Here is a 27,763-nt window from a genome sequence, read left to right on the forward strand (position 1 = left end):
GCCGCCGCCGCCGCTGCTCCCCCTTCTGCTGCTCCTGCTGCTCCCCGGTGGCCGCCGCGCTCTGGAGGGTGAGTACCGGGCGGGCGTGCCCGTCCGCCGCACCGGGGCCCGGGCGACCGCGCACGGGTGCACGCATCCTCCGGGATGTCCCAGGCCCGTGGCGGCTCAGCGCGACTCGTCGTCGCGCCGCGGATGCCCGGTTGTGCCCGCGGAGAGCTCGCCGCCGCAGCCCCGCCGCCGGCGCTTAGCCGCCCTCGGTGGGTTTCGGAGTCAACGCCCCGTGGGACCGAGCCCGGCGCGGCGGAGCCGCGGCATCCGCGGCCGGCGGCTGCTGGCAGCGAGCGGCGCCTCTTTGGATACTCGGTTCACGTTTCGAGGCTTTTCGCCACGACCGAGAGGGCTGGAAAATTAATATTTCTTTCAGTGGAAGCTCGTGGCGTGCCAGAACTGGTGGGGCCGCGGAAGGAGTGTCCGTGTGCCGTGTCCGGCTCCATCCCTTCCCCGGCAGGGCTCGCCGCGCCCGCTGCCTTAACCCCCGAGGCTCCAGCGTGGGACCTCCGGGGCGAGCGGCCACGCGTGCCGCATCTCCCCCCGGCCGGCTGTGCGCTCCGCCGCTCGCCCACCCTCGAGTTCCGATGGAGTTGGGAATAGAACGGGGAGTAATTCTCTCCCCCTTCTAGAGTGAAGCCAGGTCCGCGGGGCAGCGCAAGAGCGGGGAAAGAGGCTTTTGGCCCCGCCGGGTACCGGGGGTTCCCGAGCGGGCAAGGCGGCTCGCACCGGAGAGAAGGAGGAGAAGGGGGCCCGGACAGGTTTTTGTCTCGGCACAAAGTGTGCGGGGCTCCAGCCGGAGCGCCGGGGCGGCGGCGTTCCGGTGTCCGGTAACCGGAGCGGCGGGAGGGGGCTGGCGAGGGAGGGACGGAAGGGAAGGGAGATCCCCCGGTGGAGCGGAGCTGTGGGTGCCCCCGCCCGGGCCGGGGGCGGCGGGGGCTGCTCGGGGGCGGTGTCGTGCTGCGGGCTCCCGCTGCCGTCGCCCCGCGTTGCGAGGCTCGGGCCGCGGCGCCGGGGGTGGCCGTGGGCAGGAGCCCTCCCCCGCTGCGGTGGCTGGGGGATGTCTTTCCTCTAGCTTTGGGCTTTGTAGAAAGTTTGGGGGGTGCTTGTTGTCCGCGTTCCTTTTCATCCTCCCTCCGTGCGATTTTTTTGGTTTTTTCTTTAAAAGGAAAAAAAAAATTAAAACCCCTCGTCCTTTGTACGCTGTAGGAATCAGAGCTGTGGGCCTGCCGGGTCCGTGAGCTCCCGGCTGAGCGGGAGCCCCGCGGCAGGAGGGGAAGGGAGAAGCCGCCGGCACTCGGCCCCCGCGGGATGGAGGCTCCCGAGCCCGCCCGGGGATCCCTGCCTTCTGCAGAGGTGCCGGGGGATGAAGTTGTGGGCAGGGAGCCCGGCGCGGCCCCGCGTTTGCGGGTAGCCCCGCGTTTGCAGGTAGCCTCTCGCAACCTGCTTCCCATCGCGGTTTAGGAATTTGGGAAGGATAGCTGGCGTGGGGGCTGGCAGCACGCTGTGTATCACCTGGGGACAGTCCCTCTAGCCCCCGGGGACACAGGGAGCCCCAGCCTCTCCTCCCTTGCTGTCCGGGGATGGAGCAGTGCGAAGAGTCGGATGGAGAGAAAATAAACAGGCCCTGCTGAGGAGTCACTGGGTTTTTTCAGCTTCCCGAATGTGTGGAGGGGTCAGGGGCTGAACACACCGTCTGAGAGGTCAGGGCCCAGCTGGGTGCCAGCCCAGTGGGACCACTTCGGGTCGGGTCTGGCTGGCAGCTGCCCAGCAGTTTTTGGTCTGGCCCCGATTCCCCATGGGATTCTCTTTCTTTTTTTCTTTTTTTTTTTCCTTAATTATTTTTTTTCCCTTTGCTCTTGTTCGAGCTGGAGGGAAAGTTGCAGCTGGCCTGGAGAGGCTTCTCCTTCTGCAGCTTAGGGAAGCTGCTGCTCGCATCAGGGTCAGCGAGCTCCCGCTCCCGCTCCCGCTCTTCTGCTACGCTCGGCATTTCTGTCCGCGCTCACCGCTGCTTCCTGACGGGGACTGGCGCGTTCCAGAGGTTACTGTAAATCTCATGTGCACGTTTGTTTGGATATTTTAGTGCTGATCATAAATCTGGCGTGGCCATAAATCCGTACGCACGTCCTGCAGACAACAGCAGTGAGCAGTCCCCATACCCGGCCACTTTACTGTCCCCTCCGAGGTGCAAAGGGCTGGGCTTGCGGCTGGTGCTGGGCTTTGGGGCAGGGGGCTTTGGGGCTGGATGGCGCTCCCCATTCCCGAGGGCATGGTGGGGAGTTGGGTTTCTTTACAAGGCCCCACGGGGGTGGAGGAGAAAAGCCGCGCTCGGCAGCAGCTCAGTGAGGGCTTTGTGCTGCCGAGGAGAAAATGGTTTCTCTCCAGATCCTGTAAGTGCGCTGGGTCTGTTTGAAGTCACAATGTGTTTTTCTTCTCCGGTTCAGCAGTCCCCGGGCCGGCTGCAGAAGGAATGCTCTATCCAGGGGCAACAGCGGATCCTTTCTCCAGCACGGGGGTTTGAGCGGAGAAGTTTGTCCCAGCGGGGCTGTGGGAGCAGAGGCCCTGTGGGGAGTGGACGCGGTGGAACAGCACGGGGAATGTGCTGCGTCCCGGGCCCTTGCCAGCCATCCAGGGCTAAAACCCCAGGCTTCAAAACACCCTGGCCCAAGGGAGCATGGACAGCCACAGACTGGATCTGCCTGTCGCCCTGGGGGTGCGGGTAGACTGGGACAGGGACCTGCTCTCCCTAGGAGCCACTCTCCCAGGCTGTTCCTGTTCTGAGGAGCCTCTCTGGATTCAGGACTCCATTTAAACTTGGAGTTTCCCACGTGCTTCCCCATGAACTCCCATGCAGAAGCACTGTAGTTTGCTGCACATAGTCCTGAGCAGACTTGGGCTCTAGTGAAATAGCCAAACCCCGCAACGCAGCAAGATTTCTAGGGGGGATTTTCTTCATCTGGGCTCTGCCCAGTGACACCTCCCCGACCCCAGCTGGGTGTCACACAGATTGACCAGGCTTGTCTTGGCACCGGCAAACCCCTGCTTAATTGACCCCTGTTCTGTAACTGCCAGGTATTTTCTTGGCAGAGAGATTGCTTTCTGTTTAATTACTTTTCACAGAAATGGCATGTTTCTTGGTGGGGCAATGGGTGAAGTTGGCCCTGCTGTTTTATGGGCGCTTGGGGTAGGGCTGTGAGGGAAAGTGGATCGTGGGGCTCTGCAGCACTCGCTGGATTCATTAAGTCTCCTGTTCCTCAGTAAAAGCTGCACTTGAGGAAGCCTTCCCATCCCTGCTCCTGAGGAGGGGAGGAGAAGGGCTTTCCTTTGTGTCAAGCGGAGCATGCGGAGAGCTGGGGAGAGGGAAAACTTGGATCACCAGGCTCTGTTTGCAGCTCCACATTTCTCCCTCAGTGTACAGCGAGGCTGTGGCTGCCAGGCCATGCCTGCCCAGCCCTTGCAATTGGGAATAGCGGCCTCTGGTTTTTAAGGAATGAACCGAAACTCCTTGTTTTGTTATGATGACTTACTGCAAGAGATATTTGGGGAAACCAGTTTGTTGCATTTTCTTTCCGTGAGCCGTTTGCTGCTGCCGCTGGAGCAGAGGAGCTTGGCGTTTAATTAAAACAGCCCCAGCAATCTGAATCACAGACTTGCATGTTTTTAAAATTGTAGCTGTTCCTGTTGTGCTGAGTCAAACTGGTTTGTCGGGATTAAGCGTCTCCGCCTGGGAGCTGCGCTGGGGGAAGGGTGCTGGGGTGGCCCCGGGGTCGGAATCCCCATTCCCAGCTGGTGCAGACCACAGGGTGGGTGTCAGCCTCCCCCGGAGGAGAACCCTGGGAAAGGGGGACTCTACCCAAGGGCTGCGGTGGAGCTGGTGGTTGCTGTTGCCACAAGCTTCTCGGTGGTTGAAACCACAATGAGCTGCTGTTGTTTCTGGGTCCAGCATGTTCCCATGAAGCATTTGGGGGATGGTGGTGCCCCTCCATGGGCAGGAATCTCCTGGCAGAGCCCCATGCCCCAGGGGATGGGCTGCCATCTTGAAGGCCAGGCAGCCTGTTGCAGTGACACTCCCACCCAACTGTGACCATCCCATTTGAAGTCATGTTTTGGTTTTTTTATTGCATTTTTTTGTTGTTGTTGTTGCTCCAAACCCAGCCCTGTGCTCTGGCTGGGCGGTGCTGCCAGTCGGGCATGGGCTGTTCCCTCACAGGGCTGAGCCTCAAGTGGGAGCCATTTTGTAGGGAAGGCAGGTGGGCATCCTGCCTGTGAAGGGACAGGCTTGGCACTGTTGGTGAACCCTCATCCTCCTGCGCTTGGGGACCATTATCACCCACCCTCAGCATGGCCACGGAGGAATCATGGAGCTGAGCTTGGGAGTTGGGCGACATCCCCTTTCTGCCAGGCCACATCCCTTTCCCACAGTGCCACCACTCCCAGAGGGGCTGCATCCCTCCCCTGGTGCCCCCTTTCCCCTCAGCACAGCTCAGCCCTCCAGCCTGTGCTGCCTGAGCCGGGCGGTAGTGAGCCCAGTGCTGTCTTCGCATGGCTGCCCCGCTGAAGAGGCACGGGAGCCATCTTGAGAAGAGGCCGGAGCGCAGCGGCAGGGCCGAGCTCCGGCCCCATGGCCGCTCTCCACACACGTGCCAGCGTGTGCTGGCTGGGGATCCCGGCCTGGGACAGGGGGGAGGATTTTGCTGGGGGGTTCTCTTTATTTTATTTTTGCCCATTGCTAAGCCCTGCTGCGCTGCGGGGCCTGGCGTTTCTCATGCATGTGGCAGGAGCTGTTGACAAACACCTGTTTCTCGGCCCCCTCCCCAGGAATGCCCCGGGGGCCCTGCGGGGGCTGCGGTGCGCAGGAGTGGGCAGCAGGGATGTCCCCTCCCAGGGGAGCCCTCCCCCAGGATTCTCCTGCCCAGCAGCAGCTGCAGGGGGATTTGAGCCTCCCTGCTCCTCTGCGAGGTGTGGCTGTTGCACAGGGCTGCCGAAATCCATCCCTGTCCCAGGAAGGGACGCTGCTGTCCCCATGTCCCCTGCACCCCAGTCCTGCGTCTCTCAGGTGCTCAGTGCCTGCCCAGCAAGGGCTGGGGTGCAGGGGGACCCCGCAGGGAGGGGGGGCACGCACACGCGGCGTGCTATCCGAGGCCTTTTTTTATTAATGAGAAAAATGTGCAGGGCTTGAACGATCGCCAGGAACAGATTTATTCTAGTTCCCCAGAAATTAAACCGAAATGAAGGAGCGAGTCAGCCCGGCCCGGCACCCCCTCCTGACTCTGTGCTTGTTTTAACTTTGGAAGAATCTGACTTTGGGGGTGGGGGAGGTGGAGGAGGGAGGGGGGGGCAGTATTTGGGTTTAAGCAGTTCCAGATGGGCTTGGTGCTCTCAGAGAGCTGAGGAAGTGAGCAGAGAGCAGCGCAGAGATTTGGGTAACTGCCCCAGGCAGTAGAGAGGAGGGAGATCTTGGCAGAAACTCCCACTCTGCGCTGCCGGGATGGGATGGAGCTTGGCAGCCAAGCTACCCGTCTGTGGGGCGAGCCTTTGGATGTGCACAGAGTAACCTTTTTTGGGGAAGGGGTGGTTGTTTTTTTTCTTTTAAATATCATTACTCTTTCTCTGGGCACTTTCCAAAAGTACAACCTGGAAAAAAAATGGAGCTGGAGGGAGAGAGGGGCCTTTTGGATCTCAGCCTGACGCAAACAGTTGCCCTGCGGAGGCAGGTCTGCAGAACCGACCGCCTTTTCTTCCGTCCCCTGGGGACTTCGGGGCTCTTCATCCATCCGTACCAGCCCAGCTCAGCTTGGTGGCCCCGTGGGGACACCTGCCCCACGAAACCATGGCCACAGGGCAGTGGGGTCACAGAAAGAGGTGGCAGGAGTGTCCCCATCATAACATGTTCTGGAAACAAGGGTGGCTTTGCAGGCTGATTTGCTGCCTCTGTCCTAGTCAATGGCATTTGTGGCTCGAGCTGGTCTGGTGTCTCCTGATCAGATGAGTTATTTCTGTGGCAGCAGAGGACGGTGGCATGGCCATTCCTGCTGGGGACGGCGACCTATAAATCTGTCCTGCCTGCTGGCCCTGGAGCTCCTGCCTGCCTGGCACAGCTGGTCACATTGTCCGTATGGCAGAGAGCTGCAGCGGGCAGCCCCTTGCCCTGGGCCAGGCAGGGTTGGTCACATTGTCCATTGTATGGCAGAGAGCTGCAGCGGGCAGCCCCTTGCCCTGGGCCAGGCAGGGACATTCCTGTCCCAGGTGGGCAGGCTGGCAGCAGGCAAGGATGAGAAGCTGTCTGTGGGATTTTTGCACAGACTGGTGCAGCAAAAGCATCTTTTCCCCCTAGACAAGCTGAAGCAGCAAGTACCAGGGCACATCCACCACGTGGGCAGGGATGGCAGCTCTTCCTTGGCCAGGCTGACCCTGGCGTAGCACAATGGGCTCTGACATCCGAAATCCCCGTGGTATTAATAGAACAGTAATTGCAGAGCAGGGCTGGGCTCGGGCAGCTGGCTCCCATCCTCTCCCAGTGTCGGTACAGCCTTTCTGCAGGACCAGGGCCTGGCAGCAGGACCTGGCAGGCTTTGGGCAGCGGGCTGCATGTGTCCTTGGTGTGCAGCTGGAGGGCAGAAGCTGCCATCCTGCAAAAGTCCGAGGTTACAAGTGCTGTGGTTTTAGAAGGGGGTGCACACAGTGTGATGCTGGCGGGTGCTGGAGCCCAGCTTGGCAAGGCTCTGCTCATAAAACAGAGAAATCTGCCCTTCCCGCCTTGATCCAGTGCGTGACCAGGCAGAAGGGAGCACCCATCCCTCCCTGCATCCCAGCCACTGCCACTTGATCTGCCTTTTACAGGGCTGGCACCTGTCCTCTCTCACATGCTTCAGTCTGTCTCGCAGCCATCAGGAAACAGCTCCTGGTGAGGAGCACGTGGCCGGAAAACCCTCTTCAGCCAGTTAGCGGATGGTGGGTTGGTGACAGGGCAGGGCTGGATGGAGGGAGCATTCCTGTCCCCCTCCACCCCGTGTGCCAGGCAGCTCCCAGTCATCTGGGATCTGGATCTGGCCCATGCAGAAGGTGCAGGATATTGGGATGGGATGGGGAGGACTGTGAGAGAGATGCAGCAGGCCAGTGGCTCAGAGCCATGGGACCGTCTCCTGGCTTGAGGTTAATACCCCAGTGTAGGTGTGGGATTGGGAAATGAAGGATGCATCCTTGGAGCATCATTGGAATTGGAGTTTTGGGCCCTGCTGTGAGCTTACCATGGCTCTGGCAGGGCTGGAACTGGCAGTGGTGAATGATGCCAGGACTGGCAGTGCTGCCCACCCCTGGCTGGGCTCTTTGGGCAGGGACTGCCTGGCCTGGTGTGTGCATGTGTCCTGTGTGCGCAGAGGGGCCTTAATCTCAGTTTGGGCCTCTGGGCCCTGCCATAATGCAGAAATAATGAGTCTATTATTAAATGCCCACAGTACTTCTTCACTCCGGTGGCTCGCCTCCAGCAGCAGGCAGAACCTGCCCCGCTTGAAGTGGATGTGTCATCATTTGCCTCAGCAAATCCAATCCCCTTTGATGATGGGCCAAACGCCCTTGGCATGAAGGGCCACAGCTGTGATACAGGCCCCTTTTTTTCTTTCTTCCCCTCCTCTCTTCCCTTTGTTCCCAGTTCATTGACAAGTCTCTGGCTTGCCTTGGACCTGGGACAAGTGGATGTTGGTGGGCATGTGCGGTCAGAGCCCCCGTGCCCCCCTGGAGAGGGATGGGGTGGGGGGCCAGCCTCGCGTCTCCCCCCTCGGCGCTGGGGAGCAGCAGGCGCCCTGCTTGTCATAAGGACAGGTTCCCAGCGTGGGCGGCGATAGGGAGTGCTCCAGCCCTTCCCTTGGGCTGAACCGCACTGCCTGGCCTGCCCGGCCTGACAGTCGGGGAGGGCAAGGGTGGGACCAGCACAGCCCCCTGGCCTTGTGCTGTGCACTAGGGTGGACGGGTGTGCAGGGGGTCCCTGGAAGAGATGGGATTCCTGAGGGCATATAAGTTGTGCGGCATGCTGGCAGCGCTGCCAGCCCCATCCCTGCAGAGAGAATTAGCAAACAGTGCCTGCCAGAACCTTCCCCACGCTCACAAACCCCATGCCTGGCACCTCCACCACGGGTACCCCCTGACCACCAAGGTGCCTGCTGGTTCCCTGCCTGATGCCTCCCACGCTGGCTGCAGCCTTCCTCCCTGCTCTCCTGGCTCTTGACTGCATCAGCAAGAGCCTCTCCTCCCTGCAGTGCAGCTCCGGCACAAGGGGCTGCCAAGTGCCGAAACCTCCCAGCACGCCACCTCCTGTGCTCCAGAGCTGCTGTCTGTGGTGTTCTCCATCCACGGAGCGCGTGGGCTGAGCGGGACCGGAGAGCTTCCTAAATGCAGGCAGCATGTGGAGTCCCCTAGCCGTGGAGCAGGGACATCCCCTGCCTGGGAGGAGGATGGCTACAGGGTTTAGCTGGGGTCAGAGGGGGAAGAACCCTCCTGGAGGAGCAGGAGGAGGAGGAGGAGGAGGAGGAGGGATTGGGGTGAGCCGCATGCTTCAAGAAAACGTGTTGCGGGGTCTCCCAGACCTGACGCGCTCACAGGGCGCTCCTGTGGCTCGGCTTTTGTGTACGGAACGCTTGTCAGCGGGAAAAGTGCAACCTCAGGTTCTCTCCCACAGGCAGCTCTTTGTTCCCAGATAAAGGACCTTACACCAAAGGCCCTTTGTGCCGCTGCTCAGAACAGTGCTGGGATTAATTGTACCGATAGGTGCTTGAATGGGGAGCACGCAAGGCCACTCACTCCTGGTGTAATTATCTTCAAAACTGAGAAAGAAATTAAAATATGCAGAGATGCCCCTTTTGGTGGCTTTTTGAATAGCAGGCAGTCTCCGAGATTAAAAGTGCATCTCTAAACAAGCTAGCTTTCCTTCCAGAGGAGAAAAGCATGGCAGTGAGGGGAAAAGAGGCACCTGGCACCACTGTTAGCAGTCACCGTGGTGGAAGCCAAGGCATATCCTTGGGTAAATGGCCTAGCCACTGACAGGACCTCAGTGTGGGGCAAGGGGCCACATAAGGCTGGTCTGGGCCGCTTGCCCCGTGCTGAGCTCCTGCAGACATGGTGCCATGGTGTGCATAGCTCACAGAGAGCATGGGCACGTTGCAAAACAGGTTCCTCTGTTTGCAGCAAGGCTGCGTGGGTGTCTTTACTAACTCTTCTCCCTTGCCTTCTTCCAGGATGCTCTGGACTTGCATGAGCTGCCTTCTCCTCATCGGGCCAAAGGGCTGGCATCCTATATTGCCAGCATATCCTGATAAAAGCCATCAGTCCACGTATTCAAAGGGGAAAGCATTCAAAGTGGAGTTTATTGGTGGAGACGACTGAGTCTTCCCCAGTGGCTTCATCTTGAAAGAATTTTGATATTTCCCCCCCTTTTCTGGCTCAGCCATCGCTGCCGCGCGCGTCTGCCGCTCAACAGCGCGAGACGGGCTCTCTGGGCCTCTTAAGGGGGGAGTTCAAACGTTTTCGCTGGCCTCAGACCATGCACGCTGCATTCCTGAGCCTCAGCACCAGGAGAAAGAGGTCCCCGGCTCCAGATGGGTCCTTGCCAGGGCTTCAAACACCTCGTGAACTGCTGGGACTCTCTGGAGGTGATGGGAGGGCTGCTGGTAGGGGACCACTCGTCTTTGCAGCGCAGGGTGTGCTTGGGAGGAGAGGTGCAGGGCAGGGAGGAGGCAGCCAGAATGATGCTCGCAGCCCTGTCCAGGGAGTAAAAATCTTCCCCTGTCCTGGGATCCCACTCTGCCATGGAGCTTCTGCTTCTATGTGGAGTCAAGCCTGGCTGGCTGCACTTGCTGAGCATAGTGAGGCTCCTGCTCCATGCCTTGATTTTGCCCAGCTGAAGGTAAGGAGAGGACAACTCCCAGCGCTGCAGACAGTGATAAAGCAAGCCTTAGGGTGACTTCCCCAAGCTGGCAAAATTGGGAGCCAATTTCCCATTGACTAATGGGACCAGGCTCTTGCTGTGGTGTGCGGGATTGAAGTGGCTTTGAGTCACTGTTCAGCCAGCCCTGACGCTGTTCACGTCCCTCCACAGCACCTGCAAACCTGAACCACACCGGGAAATCACCGGTGCCACCTCTCAGCCCCACTCTGGCACCATGGGCTGGAGGCAGAGAGCAGCTGCTTGATCCTGAACCACTGAAGCCCAGTGCTTGGGCTTCCCAGCCCAAGCATGCCTCTCACATGCCCTTTCATGGGGGGCCAGTCCTTGGTGTGCCCCAGTGTTTTTGGGAGAGAGGACCAGGTTCAGGGCCAAGCCACTGTGAGAGCTCTGCAGCACCTTTAAGGGCTCAGAGCAGTTTCTGCAGCTCAGCTCAGCATGTGCCACCAGCCCCTGGACCATGCAGCACAGAAGCCCATAGGGCCTTCCACCCACAGCCTTCACAATGGCAGGCTGCAAGGGTCTGGGAGGCTCCACTGACCCCACCTGGGTCACTCCCGTGGCTGCAGGAAACCCCCTCTGCCCTCTATGCTCAGCCTGTTTCCTTTTGCTGAGTTGCTCAGTGAAATTTTTTTTATTATTATTATTTCCCCTCCCTGCTCTCTCTGTGTGGTTTACGTGGCTCTCACGCCAACAGCCGGCTTGGCTCTGTCAGTTTTTCTCTCCTCTGCTGGTCAGATGGCAGATGCTGCCAAATTAGGATGCAGGCAGCGAGCCTCCTGTCCAAGCTGAGGTTCTGCCCACGGCCAACACTCAAGGGGAAGGACGCTGCCAGAGGGGACAACATGGCAAGGGCTTCCTACATGGGGCCTGCTGCTGTGCAGGACAGTCCCCGCATACCCTGGATGGGTTTGGGAAGCAAACACCCACCATGGTCTGGTCAGTCCGTGCTATGCTGTGGCTTGCCACAGCATCCTTGTGTCACTCTGTTTGCGGGCACACCCTGCCACCCAGATCCCCATCTGCCCAGCCTGACTCACCGCCACAGCCGCTCATCCATCAGCAGCCCCAGCCCTGAGAACGCAGGGCATCCCTTCCCCGCTGCTGCTGCAGAAACAGCCCCTGGCTGGCCGTGCCGGCAGCCGGGCCCTGCCCTGGCTGGACCCGCACGGAGTCTCTGCACGGGGAGCTGGCAGCCCCGCACTGGGAGCGCTGAGCACACGCTTGGCTCCGCTCACCGCCAGCGCGGCATGTCCGGGCCCTCAGCACCGCTGTGCCCTTATTAGGGCAGCCAGCACGGGGCCTGTCCCTCGCAGAGGTGTGGGCAGCCCCCTTCTGGAACCTGCTCCCCCATCATCTGGCACTGTCCACCACCCCGTGCAGGGGTCTGGGAAGCGCAGCAGTGTCTCCAGTGGTCTTGTGGCCGTGCAAAGCCACACTTGGGATCCTGCCGGGGTTCAGTAACTGGTGGTGTGGGAAATGGGAAGGGAGGGAGATGGAGGCTTCTGTGTCTCCTGGGCAAGTAGTGCCTTGGGACTGAGCAGAAACTGCCTTATGGGTGCACAGACCCATTCTGCCCATCCTGTGTCCCACCCCTCCTGCATTACCTGCTTGACAGAGGGCTTCTTCCTTCTCTCCCTCCTTTTTTGTCAGATGCCCCTAGTTTGTGTTCTTGAGAAACAACAGATAACTCCTGCCCAGTAACCATCTCTGCACTGCAGTCTGTTGTGGATGCTGCCCTTCTACACCTCTGCCAATGGGGTGTTGGCACCATGAAAGGTTTTCCTCCCTCTGTCCCCAGTGCCATGCCCACTGCTAGTGCTATCAGGCCACAATGGAACTGTGTTTGTGTTTGCACTGGGCAAACAGCCTGGGCGAGAAGCAAGCTCGCTGGCCCAGCTGGAAACCTGGCAAGCCACAAGGCAGGTCAGGGAGCCCACGTGTCCCCAAATGTGCTTGTTTATCTATACCGTGGTGGCACCCACAGCCTGTGCTCCCAGCCTGCCTGTGGGTGCTGGCCTGGGAGTTGCTGGCGGGTCTCACCGGGGTGGGACGCGGGAAGAAGGTGTTTACCTCCAGTCGGGCTTCATCCGAAGCCCTGCGATGTGTGAATGCTTCCTTCCTCCTCCACACTTCCTCCCTGCCTGGGTCAGCCTGGGGTTTTCCTGGGGTGGAAGGAAAGAAGCTGAAACTGCCTCTTGTTGTGGGGCTGAGCCGTGATGCTGGCACAACTGAGCTGCCCTGGCACATCTTTGTGCCCCAGCCAGGGAGAGTGAGCGGTTCCCAGCCCGCTGCTGGGTCTAGGAGAGCCATGGCTCCCTGCCCTTCGACTTGAGCCCGGGTGGGCCATGGATGGATGAAGCCCTTGGGGAGCTGCACAGGGTTTCAGATGGGGCCATACTTGTGGCTGGAGAGGGGGATGCCCTCATCAGGGAGGTTTTCTGCCCCTGGTCCTGAGTTCTGCTTGGTGCAGGCAGCAGAGCCCCCCTGAGCACACCAGGGTCTCCAGGCATTTGCACCCCCCTCCACCAACCCCCCCTAGGTAAAAGAAGGTCCAGAGGACCCCAGGATGCTGGGGTGCCTGCTCCCCTCCAAACAGCCTAAGGGCCATCCCTGGAGCAGAGCTCACAGGGCCAGCAGCTCACAGAGGGGCCATTGGCCCTGAGCATGTCAGTGTGCCCCCATGCTTGTGTTTCACTCCCGGTTTTTGCGCGTGGTGCTCGCGCGGAGCCACGCGGCTCTGCCTGGGATTAGCGACAGCTGCCTGCAATTGCAGCTCTTCCCAGACAAGCGTCTCGCTCCCCCAAGGCTGGGGCTGGGGCTGTTTGGGGAATGCTGCCGGGGTGGTTTGTCTTGTAGTCTGCTCCAGGAATGTTGGCCAGACGGTCAAATTCTTCTCCCCTCTTGTAAAATGAGTGATGTGGGGCGTCTCTGGGAGAGCAGCCTGCCAGTCCCTCCTCCTCTGGATAAACCTGCCTGGCCCGCACCGCCCTGTCATGGGAACGGGCCCTTTCAACCCCAGCCACATTAAATACGCGCCCTGCCAAAGCAGAGGGGGAGGGTGCGGACAGGGGCGCCCGGTCTTCCTCCTTTAGCACCCCTGCACTGCCTGGGGGACACGTTTGGCTGTGCTGGTGGCTGGGGATGGCAGCTTGTCCCCATCTCCCCCTTGCCACCTGGCCAGCTCCGCGTCCTGCTGCTTGCCTCCTCCAGCACAGCTCTCCAGGGACGCCTCGCTCTTCCTGTTCTCTTGACAGGAGAAGAGAAATCTGGAGTCTGTCTGCGCCGCTCCCCCCTCCTCCCACCACGTCTCACCCCCCAAGTTGCTGTTTTCCACAGAAATGTCAGGCTCAGCTCTCCTCTCCCCCACTCCTCCTGGTTTTTTTCCCCTCTAATCTTGGCCTTCATCTCCAATTAGTTCTTTCTCTCCTTCCTTTCTCTGCAGAGACCCTGATGGACACAAAGTGGGTGACCTCTGAGTTGGCATGGACAACTCATCCGGAGACAGGGGTAAGTTTGGAACCAGCCCTGGTCCTGACCTCCAAAGGGCAGAGCTGGCCCTGGCCCCATGGGAATCGAGGGCAGAGCTGGCCCTGGCCCCATGGGAATCATGGTTGCTCACCAGTGCCTTTGTGAAGCTGGCTGCATCTTTGTCCTTTCCTCCTGTGCATATCCTCGCCTTGTGAAACCATCTCCTCTTGACTTCGTGCCAGCGGAGTGGGAGTGTCATGGTCCCTGGCCTGGGTTGCTCTTAGTCAACTTGATGACCAGGAGGGTTGTGACAGGTGAAGGTGTAGCTGCTGCTCTTCCCTGTTGACTGTTGCCTGTTCCCCCCCACCCTGTGCCATTCCCGATGTGTCTGTAGCACTGATGTCCCTGGCTGGGGATCTAACTCTTACCCTCTCCATCACAGTGGGAAGAAGTCAGTGGTTATGATGAGGCCATGAACCCTATCCGCACGTACCAGGTCTGCAACGTCCGGGAGGCCAACCAGAACAACTGGCTTCGTACCAAATTCATCCAGCGCCAGGATGTCCAGCGCGTCTACGTGGAGCTGAAGTTCACCGTGCGGGACTGCAACAGCATCCCCAACATCCCTGGCTCCTGCAAAGAGACCTTCAACCTCTTCTATTATGAGTCAGATACGGATTCTGCCTCTGCCAACAGCCCTTTCTGGATGGAGAACCCCTATATCAAAGTGGATACAATTGCCCCAGATGAGAGCTTCTCCAAACTGGAGTCTGGCCGCGTGAACACCAAGGTGCGCAGCTTTGGCCCTCTCTCCAAGAATGGTTTTTACCTTGCCTTCCAAGACCTGGGAGCCTGCATGTCCCTCATCTCCGTCCGGGCTTTCTACAAGAAATGCTCCAACACCATTGCTGGCTTTGCTATCTTCCCGGAGACTCTAACGGGGGCCGAGCCCACTTCCCTGGTCATCGCACCGGGCACCTGCATCCCCAATGCAGTGGAGGTGTCTGTGCCCCTAAAGCTGTACTGCAACGGCGACGGCGAGTGGATGGTACCCGTGGGAGCATGTACGTGTGCTGCTGGATATGAGCCCACCATGAAGGACACCCAGTGCCAAGGTATGTGCGTGGCAGTGTGAGCGTGGCTTTGTCCCCATGGGTCCGTTGATGTGAAGGAGGTGATTTTGCATTGAGCTCAGTCTGGGTTTGGAGGCTTTTTCCTGATGAGTGAGCAGGGTGTTACCTCAGAGGACTGGTCTGCAGTTTGACTCCGAAGCCTTAAAACCTTCATGGTCTGGACTCGTGCAGTGTCTGCTGGGACACACTGGTGAGCAATCAGCAGTGCTACCCTTTGTGGGATGCATCTCCTTGCACAGAGCTGCAGCTCAGGGCGTGGTCTTCAGCAGGAATCCAGCACATTTAAGCCCTTGAGCATTACCAAAACCTCTCTCTCATCGCTGCTGGCGTATCCAGGATCTTCCCTCTCTCCCTCCTGCAGTGCTCATGGCTGGGGCAAGTGATTGTTCTTGGCAAGTGTGATTTCATGCTGCTTGTGCGGAGGCTTGTTCAGAAGCCCTGGTGGTGAGCAGGGCTCCCCTGTGGGAGAAGCCATGCTGTTGCATGCTCCCCCTGCCAGTGCTGAAAGCTTGCAGCAGGGATGGTAGGGACCAGCACAAAGGCAGTGGATCTGAAGCTCCTTGTTCTTGCTGGAAGGGAACATATCTTGCACATGGAGATGTTGGGAATGGAGAGCCACCCTAGCAGCAGGATAGCTCTGTGTGGGTCCTGCAGCTGCCATGCTCTCCCACGATAGCTTTGGTGTTGCTGTTTAACCCCATTCTGGGGTGTTGATAAGGAAAAATCTGTCTGGATGAATGTTGCATTCCCTTGGGGTGATTTTTTTCCTTGTGAGATGTCTCTGGCAGGCAGGACCCTGCCCTGGGGTGGCTGGGGTTGGGGGCAGAAAGGTTGCTGTTCCCCTTGGCTGCAGGCATTGTACAGGGAGTGGGACGCTGGCGGGGCCCCCAGCACTGGATGCCTTGTGCTCGCCGATGACAGGATGCTTGGCGCCAGCCCTTTGCTCTTGGCAGGGCCCGTGTGATTTGGGATGGCCTGTGATGTGGGGCTCGGGCCAGGCTGGCCTCCCCGTTGGCTTTGGGAGCAGCGTCGCTGACAGCCATGCTGCTGTGGCTAGTTAGGGAGAGGTCAGTCTCCACAGGGCCACAGCTCTGCCAGGGATCCAGAGCCTCCAGCACCATCAGTGCCAGCACAGCTCTGACTTCAGTGCCACAGCCCCCTGCATCAGTCCTGTGGGAGCCAATCTGGCTCCTCCTGGCTGATGGACACCCGTGCCAGGCATCCATCCACACTTTAAACTGCACTGAGATCCATGCTCCTGGGTAGCTGCGTTCCTTCTTGCTTGGACTGGGAGATCATAGACCATACACGATGTTGGCTCTTTCCCAGCAGAGAGTGGGGTTTGGGCACAAGGTGACAGTTTCCATTCCAGTACCAGGGATGTGCTGAGAGGCATCCCAAGGTAGGACAGAGCTCCTCAGATTAGGCTCAGCAGCCTGAGGCAAGGTCCCCTCTCCACATCCCCAAGCTGGACAGACCCCCATGTGGCAGCTTTCCCAGCGCCTTTGATTCCCCAGCAAGCCCCAGCTTCTGCTGCAGCAGGCAGGGAAGCCACGCTGGGCCACGGGCACGTCTCCATCCGGCAGCCTGCCTTCTCGCTGGGCAGAAGCAGTGGTGTCCTCACGTTTCTCTGGGAAAGTTGCACTGCGCTTGTAGGATCAGATTTTCCGCCATATGATCGTGTGTTTTAAGTGGAAACAGCTGAAGAAGGGCTGGGAGAAGCCGGAGCTGCAGCTCCTTTTCTCCTCTTGGCTGCATGTTCCCTTACCCCATTTCCACAGTCCAGCACCGCTAAGAAGTCTCCGAGCCCGTGTCGTGGGCAGCAGGGGGGATTCAGCCCCCAAAGCTGGGGTTTCATCACTCCTGCCCCAGGGAGCCTGCAGGGGCTTCACCGTGCAGGCGAGCAGCGCTCCAGAGTGCCAGATGGCATTTTAATAAATAACAATACCCAGTTACTGCTTAGATGGGATAAGCCCTGTTGTAAATCTCCCCCTTTTCCCAGACTTTCAGTGGCCTTTGAAGACCTCCTCCTCCTCCTCCTCCTCTTTATCTCCATCCAAGCCAAGATTAGAGCTCACATTCAGACCTGTTACAATGCAGCTTGTATCCCAGTCCCTCGGGAGCAGAGGGCTCATCCTGCCCGACTGAAGACAGTTTCTTTGGCATGCTTTGTAAGGCGATACGCCAGGCTGGTACCTGGCGCTCTGCTCCTGGGTTGCCACAGCATTGATTTGGCATCTCATTCTCAGCCTCATTATCTTTATTTAATTAGCACACGGCCCTTCTGGGGGTTGTGCCGCTTCCCACACACTCCCTACCACGCAGAGCTGCAGAGGCAGCTCTTGGAGGACAAGGAGGAGCTGCTGGCCAGGGAGGGGAGCATGGGCTGGGGTGCACTGCACTCCCACCCCACGCCCTGCATCCCTGGGGTTTAGCTTTTCCCCCAGCCCCATCCCTTCTCCTTTTGGTTAGGAGGCACCCAAACAGTTCAGGGGATTTGGTGTCAAGGGGCTCTCCAAAAATGCTTCTGGGCACGTGCTCCGTGATGGATTTGTTGGGATTTGCACCACTTGTGTTGCTGGTTCCACACAAAGACAGAAAGGCTGCTGTGCCGGGGTGAGCAGTGAGCCCCCTCCCTGCATGTCCCCTCTACTTGGGAGAGGACCACGGTGCCCCCAGAGCCTGCACCTCACTTGGGAGGGGAACTGAGTCTGTGTGGTGCAGTCTGTGGATACCCAAACCGTAGGAGCACTGGAGTGACAGTGTCCAGCATGACACCACACCTTCCTGAGACCCATTTCTCAGTCCTCTTGGTGTTTCTTTTCTCGTAGCACCAGGCACTGAACATTTGGGCACAATAGTAGGTGAGTGCAGGTCAGGCTGGGGCCATAATCAGAATTTTTGCAAAAATAAATTTCCCGTGCAATCAGTGACTAATGAAAACATCACCTGAATTAAATAAAAAAAAAAAATTGCCAAGCAAGCATTGCACTTGCCAACTGTTTGCAGCTTTGCATTGCAACATGGGCTTGCTGCATGAAACCCAGGAAGTGAAACTGCCTGGGATTAATTGCCCGGGATTCCAGATCAAAGGCAGCAGCAGGGAAGGCAAGGAGAGCTGCCGGTTTACAGCCAGGCAGCTCCACAATGGGTTACTTGTAACACAGTCGAGGAAATCTGCCCCTGCCGTCCTGCCTCTGACCCGCTGTGGCTCAAGAGGCAGCTTTGCTTATTGAATTTTTTTTTTTCTTTTCTTAAAAAGAAAAGAAAAAAATTGTTTTCCTGCCTGTTCCTTGGATGCCACTTCAAATCCCCAAAGGCTCTTTCCCTTCTCTCCCTTCAGATTTACTCCATTCACTTTTGGACTGCGCTAGTGTGAAATATTTTCACCCAAAGGGTGATTATTTTATTTTTTTTTAAATAACTGCCTTTTAAGAGACTTAAAAACAGAGTTACCGCCTCGGCTCTAGGCAGGCTGTTGCTTCCACTGCTCTGCTCCATCTGCAGCCACTTACGACAGCGAGAAGGGAGCGAGCTGTGCAGGTTCATAAAGCACAGATCGTCCCGAACAAACCTGACTGCTGCCTCTAAAGAAATTACAGGGTTGATGGGCAAAGGGATATGATCAGTTTAATTTATCTAGGCTCAGGCGAGGCGTCCTGCTTCAGTCCTACAGGGAGAGAAATAGCTGGAAGGATGCTGGAATATTGTAGTGTGAATGGGAAGCAGTCGAAACATGAAACATGGTAGTTTGGGGCTGGTTTTTTCCAGTGTGTCACGGCTATCCCTGCCTTCCCCAGGGGAGGGGACCCCAGAGTTTTGGGGATGCACACGTGGTTCACTGCTGCTTGCCTGCATCCCGTGCAATAATGGAGGCTGCCTACGGGATGAGTCACTGCTCTCTGCTGCTGCCAGAAGGGTTTTATTTCAGTGTTTTTTTCACCTCCCTTCCTTGAACTTTATTCACCGCGGTAGAGATTGTATTTGGGAGCAGTACCCTTCTCTTCCCCCAGCTCTGTGCTGCAGCTCTTTGAGACAGGATCAGGCCCTGGAGGTGGGTGGCTGATGAAAATCCTGGAGGGGCTGCCAGAAGCAGCCGGACGGCCGCGTTTGCCATGCTGGGAGTGCGATGCCCCGTAGGGGTGCAGGGGCAGCTTTACAGCAGGGCTCTGTTACTGTCCTCCTCCCTCCCACGCCCCACACAAATCCCCTCTGTGGCTGATCTCTGCTGTCAGGCCAGGCTGCCTCTCCCTCCCATCAAACCTCTCCAGACCGGGGAGCTCCGCTTCGGTTCCCTGACCTGTTATCCTGTGGCTGTCACTGACTGTCATGTTCTCCCCAGAAGTGACCGCAGCACAGCACCAGGAGATGTGATCTGTGTGCAGAGGATCAGAGTTGTTATTTTATTTGAGGACACTTCAGCAGGAAAAGTGCTTATGCAAAGCTCTCGGCAGGGAGAAGGGAGCCTGGCTTCCCAGCTCCGGCTGGATGGAGTCACGTTCCCACTCCAGAGCTCCCAGGCTCGTTCCGCAGCGTGCCGGCCAAGACAGTGGTTGTTGTACAGGCAGTTTCTTGCAGAGAAGAGATGACACAGCGGCTTATCCACTAGGGACCTGGGATCAGCTTTCAGCTCGGTTACAGCCTTCAAATGTGGCGGCTGAGAGCTGTCACGCTGCCACCGAGGTCTTTATGCTCTGATTTATTAAGCAGAGTTGGAAATCTACACACTGGAGTGCATCTGGGCCTCAGTCCCTCTGCTGCTCTTCCCCTTCTTAACAGGGCTGGTTCATGGCTCGTCCCCCTCCTGCCAGGAGGGCGTGAGGATGCAAAGAAAAGGCCTTCGTCCCTTGTGCCTGCGCTGGGCACTACTTAGGGGTGGCAGGGAGCTGCTGAAGGACAGCTCTGCCTGTCCCTTCCTCCTGTGTCTGGGAGGCCACTATCACCTCCATGCCCATAACCCACTGGGCACTGGCTGGCACTTCATGTGCTGGAGACCAAGTGCCCTCCTGCATCCCTCCTGCATCCTTTGCAAGCACCTGGCTGTCCTTGGCTGCCATGCCATGCTTGGGCTGTCAGCTTCACATAAGCTCTGGTTGCTCGGGCTTCACTCTCCCCCCAACAAGCCTGTTCAGGGGGTTTTGTCCCTGATGGATCTGGGCTCCTTTCCATAACCAAAGCATGTTTGGCAGCTTTCTGAGCCCAGAGCGTTCCTGTCCAAGAGGTTTCAGTCATCTCTCATTCCTCAACAATCTGGTTCCTTATGTGTGAATCTGCATCCACCCAGTTTGAACCGCCCGGGACTCCAGCCGGGGCGCGTCTGCCTATGCCAAGGCTTCTCTGCGACCTCTGGGCCTTTGCTGTCCACATAAAGTCACATTTTCTGGTGGCCTGGTTGTCCCAGGCTGGGGAGACAGAAGCCCTGGACCTGCTGGCTTCCCATTGCTTGCCAAGGAGCAGATCTGTGCACTGCTTTGCCTTCCAGCCTGCACAGTCGGGACGGCAAAGCTTTCATTTCCAAAGGGAAGGCCCAGAGGCTGGGTGAACTCAGGTCAAGGAGCTGGAGTTAGTTGAGCCATGTAGTCAGTCCTGTTTTGACCAAAGAAGAGTCTCACTGCTGGAAGGCTCACACCCTGGGAGCAGGAAGCAGCTCCTGACGCCCATCCAGGCAGAGGGGCTGGAGAGCAGGCAGTTGTCTCTGCAAGGGCTGCTCTCACGTCTCCCTGACCAGCAGCACTGCACAGGAGCGGGGCTTCTCCCTTGGGGTTGGTGCTGCTTGGTGCCTGGACAAACCAGGAACCCAGGACAGCACCTGGAGCTGTGTGCGGGTCCCTGCGGGGCCGGCCTGGCAGCGTGTGACTCACAGCACTCCACACCCCATGTGGGGCTGCAGCCAGCCGGAAAACTTCCACACAGGGTGTTGGGAGATGTCTCATAGCAGGAAACTTCCACTTGCCACAGCCTGGTGAAGCACCAGGAAACCTCCTCCTGTTTTCAGGATGATGTGTGACAGGCGTGGGAGGGTCACCTGCCCTCGGAGCTTCCCTAGCATGGTGGAGCGAGGAGGACGTGCCCTCCTTCGGGGCCATCGGTGCTGATGCTGCCCCAGCTGTGGCAAACAGGGTGATGCTGAAGCAGAGCCGGCGCCAGTGGGTCTCTCATTTCATCCGGCTGCAAACACAGAGCACAGAATCCGCTTCCTTGGGCAGCAGTGTGATAAATTGGGCTATTTTGAGGTGTGGGTCAGGTTCCTGAGGCTACTCTGCTCCTCGGCTCAAGTGCTGTTAAACCTTTCACGTGCCCCTCATTACAAATAAACACCTTGCGGTGCCAATCGGGCCCTGTCCCAGGACTCGTGGCTCCTTGAAGGACCCTGGTCGGAAGCGGAGGAGGGAGGTGGCAGTGATGCTGAAGCAGCTCTTCAGCCAAGGACCTGCAGGAATGTTTTCATCTCGCTCAGCGCTCCACTTGAGCTGGCCTCGTGAGGTGCCGCCGCCCCGGGACTGAGAAGTGGCTCAAGAGCCTGGGGCGGAAGGTTTGGGGTTGAGTGGCTGATTTTGGGTGATGGAGGCCTCTTGCAGGGGCTGTTGCAGACAGGGCTGCAGAGGAATTCTTTCCTTCCTAGCCATATTTCCCAAGGATGGACCTGGCACTGTGAAGGTTGCCAGGCCTGGAAACCAGCATGGCCTTCTTACATGGAAGGGAGCATGGTAAGACCCTTGTGAAGAGCAGTGAAGAAACAAAACTGAGGAATGGTGTCCTGAATGGACCTGCTGTGTCCCCCATACTGCTGGTGGTGATCAACTTTTCCCACCTCCAGTTACCTCGGTCGTGCTGCTGGAGCCCAGCATTTCCTGGCAGAGCTGTGCCTGAGCCATCTGGTGCTTCCAGCAGCCCACTCTTCTTGCCCTTCCCAGCCATGAGTCCCTGGGCATGGCTGATGGCAGTGGAAAGGCTTGTAGGAAGCCTGAGGTCTTCAAGCCACTGATCAAAGATTGGCAGGGCAGCAAGGGAGAGTCTGCCCCCAGCTATGGTGGGAGCAGTGAATGTTTTTTGTATTCACTTTATAACTCGGGTCTGTTTTTTTCTTTCCTCCAGCGTGCGGCCCAGGAACCTTCAAGTCTAAGCAGGGGGAAGGTCCCTGCTCTCCCTGCCCTCCCAACAGCCGCACCACCTCTGGAGCAGCAATGGTCTGCACTTGTCGAAACGGCTTTTTCCGGGCAGACACGGACCCTGCAGACAGCGCCTGCACCAGTGAGTCCTCTCTGGGCAAGGAGGGGAGGCAGGGGAAGCTGTGGAGGTGATGGGGGTCTGTGTCTGGGATGGGGGTACGTGCAGTGTCCATGCTGGGGTGAGCTGGACATGAAGACACACCACTCCTGCCCCTCACATTTCCCCGCAGGTGTCCCCTCAGCCCCCCGCAATGTCATCTCCAACGTGAACGAGACGTCGCTGGTGCTGGAGTGGAGCGAGCCGCAGGACACGGGCGGCAGGGATGACCTGCTCTACAACGTCATCTGCAAGAAATGCAGCGTGGAGCGGCGCCTGTGCACCCGCTGCGACGACAACGTGGAGTTCGTGCCGCGCCAGCTCGGCCTCACTGAGCGACGCATCTACATCAGCAACCTGATGGCCCACACCCAGTACACGTTCGAGATCCAGGCCGTGAATGGCATCTCCAACAAGAGTCCCTACCCTCCCCATTTTGCCTCTGTCAACATCACCACCAACCAGGCAGGTCAGTGGAGCCACCAGGGAGCAGGGGCTGTATCTTCTCCACAGAGCAGAGTGGAGCAGAGATTTCTTTCTGACAGCCTAGGAGGCTGCAGTCCTTTGTGGTGCCGCCTAACTGGCTCTCTGGGCTCACATCTAATCCCCTGGGTAAACTCTCCTCTCTGTTTAAAGCATGTCCCTAGAGGAGATGAGATCAGAATGCAGGCAAGTGGGGAAGACTAGGGCTGGCAGATGCTCCAGAGAGCTCTGGATCTTCTAGACCTACCCCAGAGATGGTGTGCCTGCTGCGAGGGGAGGAGGAAGGAAATGAGATTTTTCTCCTGTGCGCCTGGGAAGGCTGAGCACCAGCCCAAGCCCTTGCAGGCAGCCAAGTGCTCTGCCATTCCCTCCTTCCTCCCGCTCTGGCCCTGCTCCAGCGTGCTGGTAATCTCCAGCCACTGCGCACTGATCTGATTTCACGGGTCTTGCTGCTGGGGTGGAGCACAGAGCTCCTGGCAAATGGAGGAGGGGAGGGAGCCCCAGTTTGGGTTGGCAAGGCCCTTCCCCAGACCAGTCTGCAGCTAGGCATGGGGTGAAGCATGACTTCAGTGCTATTTCTGAGGCTCCCCTTGGTGTTGAGATCACACCTCCTTATGGAGACTTGGGGGAGGCCAGTCTCAACGCTTTTCCATGCCTTTCCACCAAGATTATCCAAGCAGGTCACAGGCAGAGCATTCCCTCCACTGTGTGGGAAGGTGAAGGGGGAAACCTGGTGCAGGTGGCTCATTCCTTCCCTGCCCTCCTTCCTAGCCCCGTCTGCCGTACCGACGATGCACCTGCACAGCAGCACCGGGAACAGCATGACGCTGTCATGGACTCCCCCAGAGAGGCCCAACGGCATCATTCTGGACTATGAGATCAAGTACTCAGAGAAGGTAAAGCAGGAACAGCCTTTTCCCTCCTCCAGCCCTTCTAGTTGGCCATCAGCACCATGGCATAGGGGGTCCTTGCAAACCTGGCGCTTGGGGGATGTGGGAGCCAGCAAATGGAGGGTGGCTTCACAGAGGTGACACCCACGTCTCCCCTACAGCAAGGCCAGAGTGATGGCATCGCCAACACAGTCACCAGCCAGAAGAACTCGGTGCGGCTGGACGGGCTGAAGGCCAATGCTCGGTACATGGTGCAGGTCCGGGCACGCACCGTGGCGGGATACGGCCGCTACAGCCTCCCCACGGAGTTCCAGACAACTGCTGAGGGTGGTAGGTACCAGCACTGGGCTGCCTCCATGGCCCAGCCCTCCCATGCCTGCTCCTTTCCCAGTCTGACTTCGATTCCTGCCTGTCCCTCCATCAGGTTCCACCAGCAAGACTTTCCAGGAGCTGCCTCTGATCGTGGGTTCGGCCACTGCAGGGCTGGTGTTCGTCATCGTGGTGGTGGTGATTGCTATCGTCTGCTTCAGGTACTGGCTTTTCAGGGAAGAGGGCTTCAAATCTGGGTTTGGGGGTTGCTCATGTCTGCCACAGAGCTTTCCCCTTCACCTGTGGGCAGAGCTCTGGCAGCCCCAGTCACAGAGTTAAGGACTGGACTGGCCACATGTAGGTCCCAGAGCAGGGGTCCTGTGGGAGGATTGTGCCTCTGCTTCCCCAGGCTCCTGCCATGCACTCAGCACAACTAGGCCATCTCTTCCCATTGCACCTCGGGTGGAGGGATAGCTCTGCACACAGGCTGCCAGAGGGAAGGCTCTCTGACAGAGGCTGTCTGTGCTGGGATTTGGAAGTTGGCAGTGAATGTCTTTGCCCCATCAGGAAAGGGATGGTTACTGAACACCTCCTCTCGTCTCCTTTGGGCAGGAAGCAACGCAACAACACCGACCCCGAGTACACAGAGAAGCTGCAGCAATATGGTGAGTGTGAGAGCCCAGCAAATGGACTCTGGCTGCCCTCTCCCAATTCCTGTCCCATGCAAAGGGGCAGCCTTTTCTAACAGGAGGTGGGCTGACAGCCAGCCAAGTGGCTTGGCATCTGTCACCCTTGCTGCGTCCCCCCTGGTGATGGCTTCTGCCCTTGCAGTTACCCCTGGGATGAAGGTGTACATTGACCCTTTCACCTATGAGGACCCAAATGAAGCTGTCCGGGAATTTGCCAAAGAGATTGACATCTCCTGTGTGAAAATTGAGGAGGTCATTGGAGCAGGCAAGTCCTGGGGCTGGGCACAGCAGGTGCTGAGACTGCTGCCTCTCACCCTGTCCTGTGGCTCACCGTGCTGCTCCCCTCTCTGTTCCCACCACAGGGGAGTTTGGTGAGGTGTGCCGCGGGCGCCTGAAGCTGCCTGGCCGCCGCGAGATCTTCGTGGCCATCAAGACGCTGAAGGTGGGCTACACGGAGCGGCAGCGGCGGGACTTCCTGAGCGAGGCCAGCATCATGGGCCAGTTCGACCACCCCAACATCATCCACCTGGAGGGGGTGGTGACCAAGAGCCGCCCCGTCATGATCATCACGGAATTCATGGAGAACTGTGCGCTTGACTCCTTCCTCCGGGTGAGCATCCATCCCCTCCTGCCCTGGGCTGGGGGTGCAGTGCATGGGGGGGCAGCAGCTCTGAGCCCTTCTCCATCTCTCTGCATTGTCGTGTTGGTGTTCCAGGGTTAAGCTCTGAGTGGGAGAAGCGGGGTGGCTCAGGGAGGAGGACGGTGATGGTAGCACACTGGGATCCTTCCTCCAAAGCTGTTGCAAGCCCCTCTGATCTCTCCTCTGGCAGTTGAATGACGGGCAGTTCACAGTCATCCAGCTGGTGGGAATGATGCGAGGCATCGCCGCCGGCATGAAGTACCTTTCGGAGATGAACTATGTGCATCGGGATCTGGCTGCCCGCAACATCCTGGTCAACAGCAACTTGGTCTGCAAAGTGTCTGACTTCGGGCTCTCTCGCTTTCTGGAGGATGACCCAGCTGACCCCACCTACACCAGCTCCCTGGTATGGGACACTCAGGAGGGATCTACTGATCTGGGGGTGGGGGGAGACACCTCAGGTGTGCATTAATCATGGAGCTGTGTGTCCGTGCAGGGAGGCAAGATCCCAATCAGATGGACAGCTCCCGAGGCCATCGCCTACCGCAAATTCACTTCAGCCAGCGACGTGTGGAGCTACGGCATCGTCATGTGGGAAGTGATGTCCTACGGGGAACGACCTTACTGGGACATGTCCAACCAGGATGTAAGTGCTCTCTGGGGAGTAGGGAACTGGGAGCTTTAGGCTGCCTGCGGGAGCCCAGGTGCCTCACAACCTGCCTCTGCCTGTCTTTCTGCAGGTGATCAATGCCGTGGAGCAGGATTACCGCCTGCCACCCCCCATGGACTGCCCCACTGCACTGCACCAGCTGATGCTGGACTGCTGGGTGCGAGACCGCAACCTGAGGCCCAAATTTGCACAGATTGTCAACACGCTGGACAAGCTCATCCGCAATGCTGCCAGCCTGAAGGTCATCGCCAGCGTCCAGTCTGGGTCAGTGACATCCTTATTTCCAGCCAGCACCTACCCCAATTCCAGGGAACAGTGGTTGGGAATAGAGCTGTGGGAGGGAGGGGATAAGAAATATCCCTTGCTTCCAGTTACACCTCTCTGCCAGTTACACCCTGTGACCTGTGGCTCTCTTGCCCTTTAGCATCTCCCAGCCGCTCTTGGACCGCACTGTCCCAGATTACACCACCTTCACCACCGTAGGAGACTGGCTGGATGCCATCAAAATGGGACGGTACAAGGAAAACTTCGTCAATGCTGGCTTTGCCTCCTTTGACCTGGTGGCACAGATGACTGCGGAGTAAGTCCCTGCTTGGAGGGGAGGAGGGAGAAAATGGAAACTGGGGCTGCTGCACACTGTCCCTTGCCTATCTGACAGCCAACTCTTCCCACCTGGGTGTGTGGTGCGCTGAATTAAGGACTGGGATTCAGCATCCAATGCCAAGAGAGTTCAGGTTTTGGATCCAGCATCCAGTCCCCTGTGGTGTTAGAGGGAGCGCTGGAGCTTGGCAGAGGGCTGTAATGATGGATAGATCAGTTGCCCCAGTGGGGCAGGGCCACATGTTGATGTTGCTGGTGTCTGGGGGCTGAGTTGTCACCTTTTCCTTGCAGGGACCTGCTGAGGATAGGGGTGACGCTAGCAGGGCACCAGAAGAAGATCTTGAGCAGCATTCAGGACATGAGGCTGCAGATGAACCAGACGCTGCCAGTGCAGGTTTGACCACAGGGGACTCTGCATTGGAACGGACCAAGGGAACCTGCCAAAAAGGTTCAGTTTGCGGTGCAGCCCAGCTTTTCCCCTCCACATGGCGCTCCTCTGCCTCGGACGGTCGCTGGGACGGGATGGGACGGGACGCCCTTCCCTGGATCGAAGGCACTCATGCTGAGGGAGCCCAGCTTTTCGTCCCTTGTCCTGGAATGGCGAGGCAGCAACACATCTTCATATTGAAGATGGATTATGGGACAGAGATGGCACATCCCACTTCCCACCCTGTCTTGGTGCTCATCGGTTTGAAGAGTTGTTCTGCTTCTTGGATTTCTTTTCACCCTGTTTTCCCCCAGTCCTCACTTCCCTCACCTCCCTGAGGCCACAGACTGTTGACCCGTCCGCCGAGTCCGTCAGACATGTCCGAAGCCTTCCCTAACTCTGTTCCCCACATGGAAGCAGCCGGGGGAGGCTGAGCCAGCGACAGGGCTGGGGCCACCAGCCCCAGACAATCACTCCTCTTCTCCAGCCCTGGCAAGCCCTCCGCCCAAGGGTCTGCACTGGAACGTGTCCGAAGGGAAGGCTTCGCTCCCTTTCTTGGCTTTGCACGCCAGAACCCGAACCCGATTTACTATGCAGGGAGTTAGGCAAAAAAAAAAAAAAAAAACCGGAAAAAAAAGAGATATATTAAAAAAAGATAAGAGGGAGCAGAAAGGGGAGGGAGGGGGACCAGGTGCCCGGCTCCTCATCTCTTACCCTCTTGGTTCTCCTGGCCGGCTCTGGACTGCAGAGCGAGGCCATCAGCACGTTTGCACAGGGACCCTCCGCCCCCGGACCGACGGCAGCCGCGCTCCCCCGAGGGGCCGGGAGCGGGGCTGGGGCGGGGGCTGCGCCGGGGGCCGCGGCTCCCCCAGCCTCCTCTTTTATGCAGAAGGAGCAGGTGCCGCCGGCGCGGCTGCCCGCTCCTGACACACGCTGTGATTGCTGCCAAAAGACTCACTCACCTTTCCCTGAGGATTCACTGCAGCCCGGTTCCTCCGAGCCGAGGGAGAGACTCCCAGCGTGCCTGAGTGTGCGTGAGTGTGTGCATGCGTGCGTGGGTGTGTGCTGGCCGCAGGACTGTGGGAGGCAATGGGCAGAATAAAGGCAATAAGAATTTTACCCGAGTTTCCTTTGCTCGATCGCGCTCTCATTGGATGGGCCCAGCTGCCTGCAGCTTCGCTGCCCACCAGGGTCATCCTTCTC

General features: G+C 58.4%; 1 protein-coding gene across 2 annotated transcripts; it reads left to right on the plus strand.

Annotated features, from left to right (window-relative positions):
- The first annotated feature begins 17 nt into the window (after positions 1-17).
- Positions 18-27,679, plus strand: EPHB3 (EPH receptor B3). Of its 2 annotated transcripts, none has more exons than XM_039713770.1 (16): positions 18-68; positions 13,428-13,492; positions 13,896-14,568; positions 21,682-21,837; positions 21,986-22,321; positions 23,107-23,231; positions 23,387-23,555; positions 23,650-23,755; positions 24,102-24,199; positions 24,366-24,488; positions 24,586-24,833; positions 25,054-25,269; positions 25,360-25,509; positions 25,604-25,797; positions 25,958-26,113; positions 26,425-27,679. In XM_039713770.1, the coding sequence occupies exons 2-16, from the start codon at positions 13,436-13,438 to the stop codon at positions 26,531-26,533; spliced, it is 2,916 nt and encodes a 971-aa protein (XP_039569704.1). In that variant the 5' UTR covers positions 18-68; positions 13,428-13,435; the 3' UTR covers positions 26,534-27,679. The 2 variants fall into 2 exon arrangements, with proteins under 2 accessions (XP_039569704.1, XP_039569705.1); XM_039713771.1 differs by having other exon boundaries at positions 24,147-24,199.
- Positions 27,680-27,763: the final 84 nt, after the last annotated feature.

The sequence above is a fragment of the Passer montanus genome, unplaced genomic scaffold (genome assembly GCF_014805655.1).
Source record: "Passer montanus isolate IOZ18808 unplaced genomic scaffold, ASM1480565v1 scaffold29, whole genome shotgun sequence".
In the NCBI taxonomy this organism is placed as follows: domain Eukaryota; kingdom Metazoa; phylum Chordata; class Aves; order Passeriformes; family Passeridae; genus Passer; species Passer montanus.

Excerpts from the sequence above, each read along its gene's own strand:
- EPHB3 (XM_039713770.1), top strand. The coding sequence starts at position 13,436 with ATGGACACAAAGTGGGTGACCTCTGAGTTGGCATGGACAACTCATCCG. Across the intron at positions 23,232-23,386 it reads AGATCAAGTACTCAGAGAAG|CAAGGCCAGAGTGATGGCAT; the intron begins GTAAAGCAGGAA and ends TCTCCCCTACAG. Across the intron at positions 24,200-24,365 it reads AGAGAAGCTGCAGCAATATG|TTACCCCTGGGATGAAGGTG; the intron begins GTGAGTGTGAGA and ends CTGCCCTTGCAG.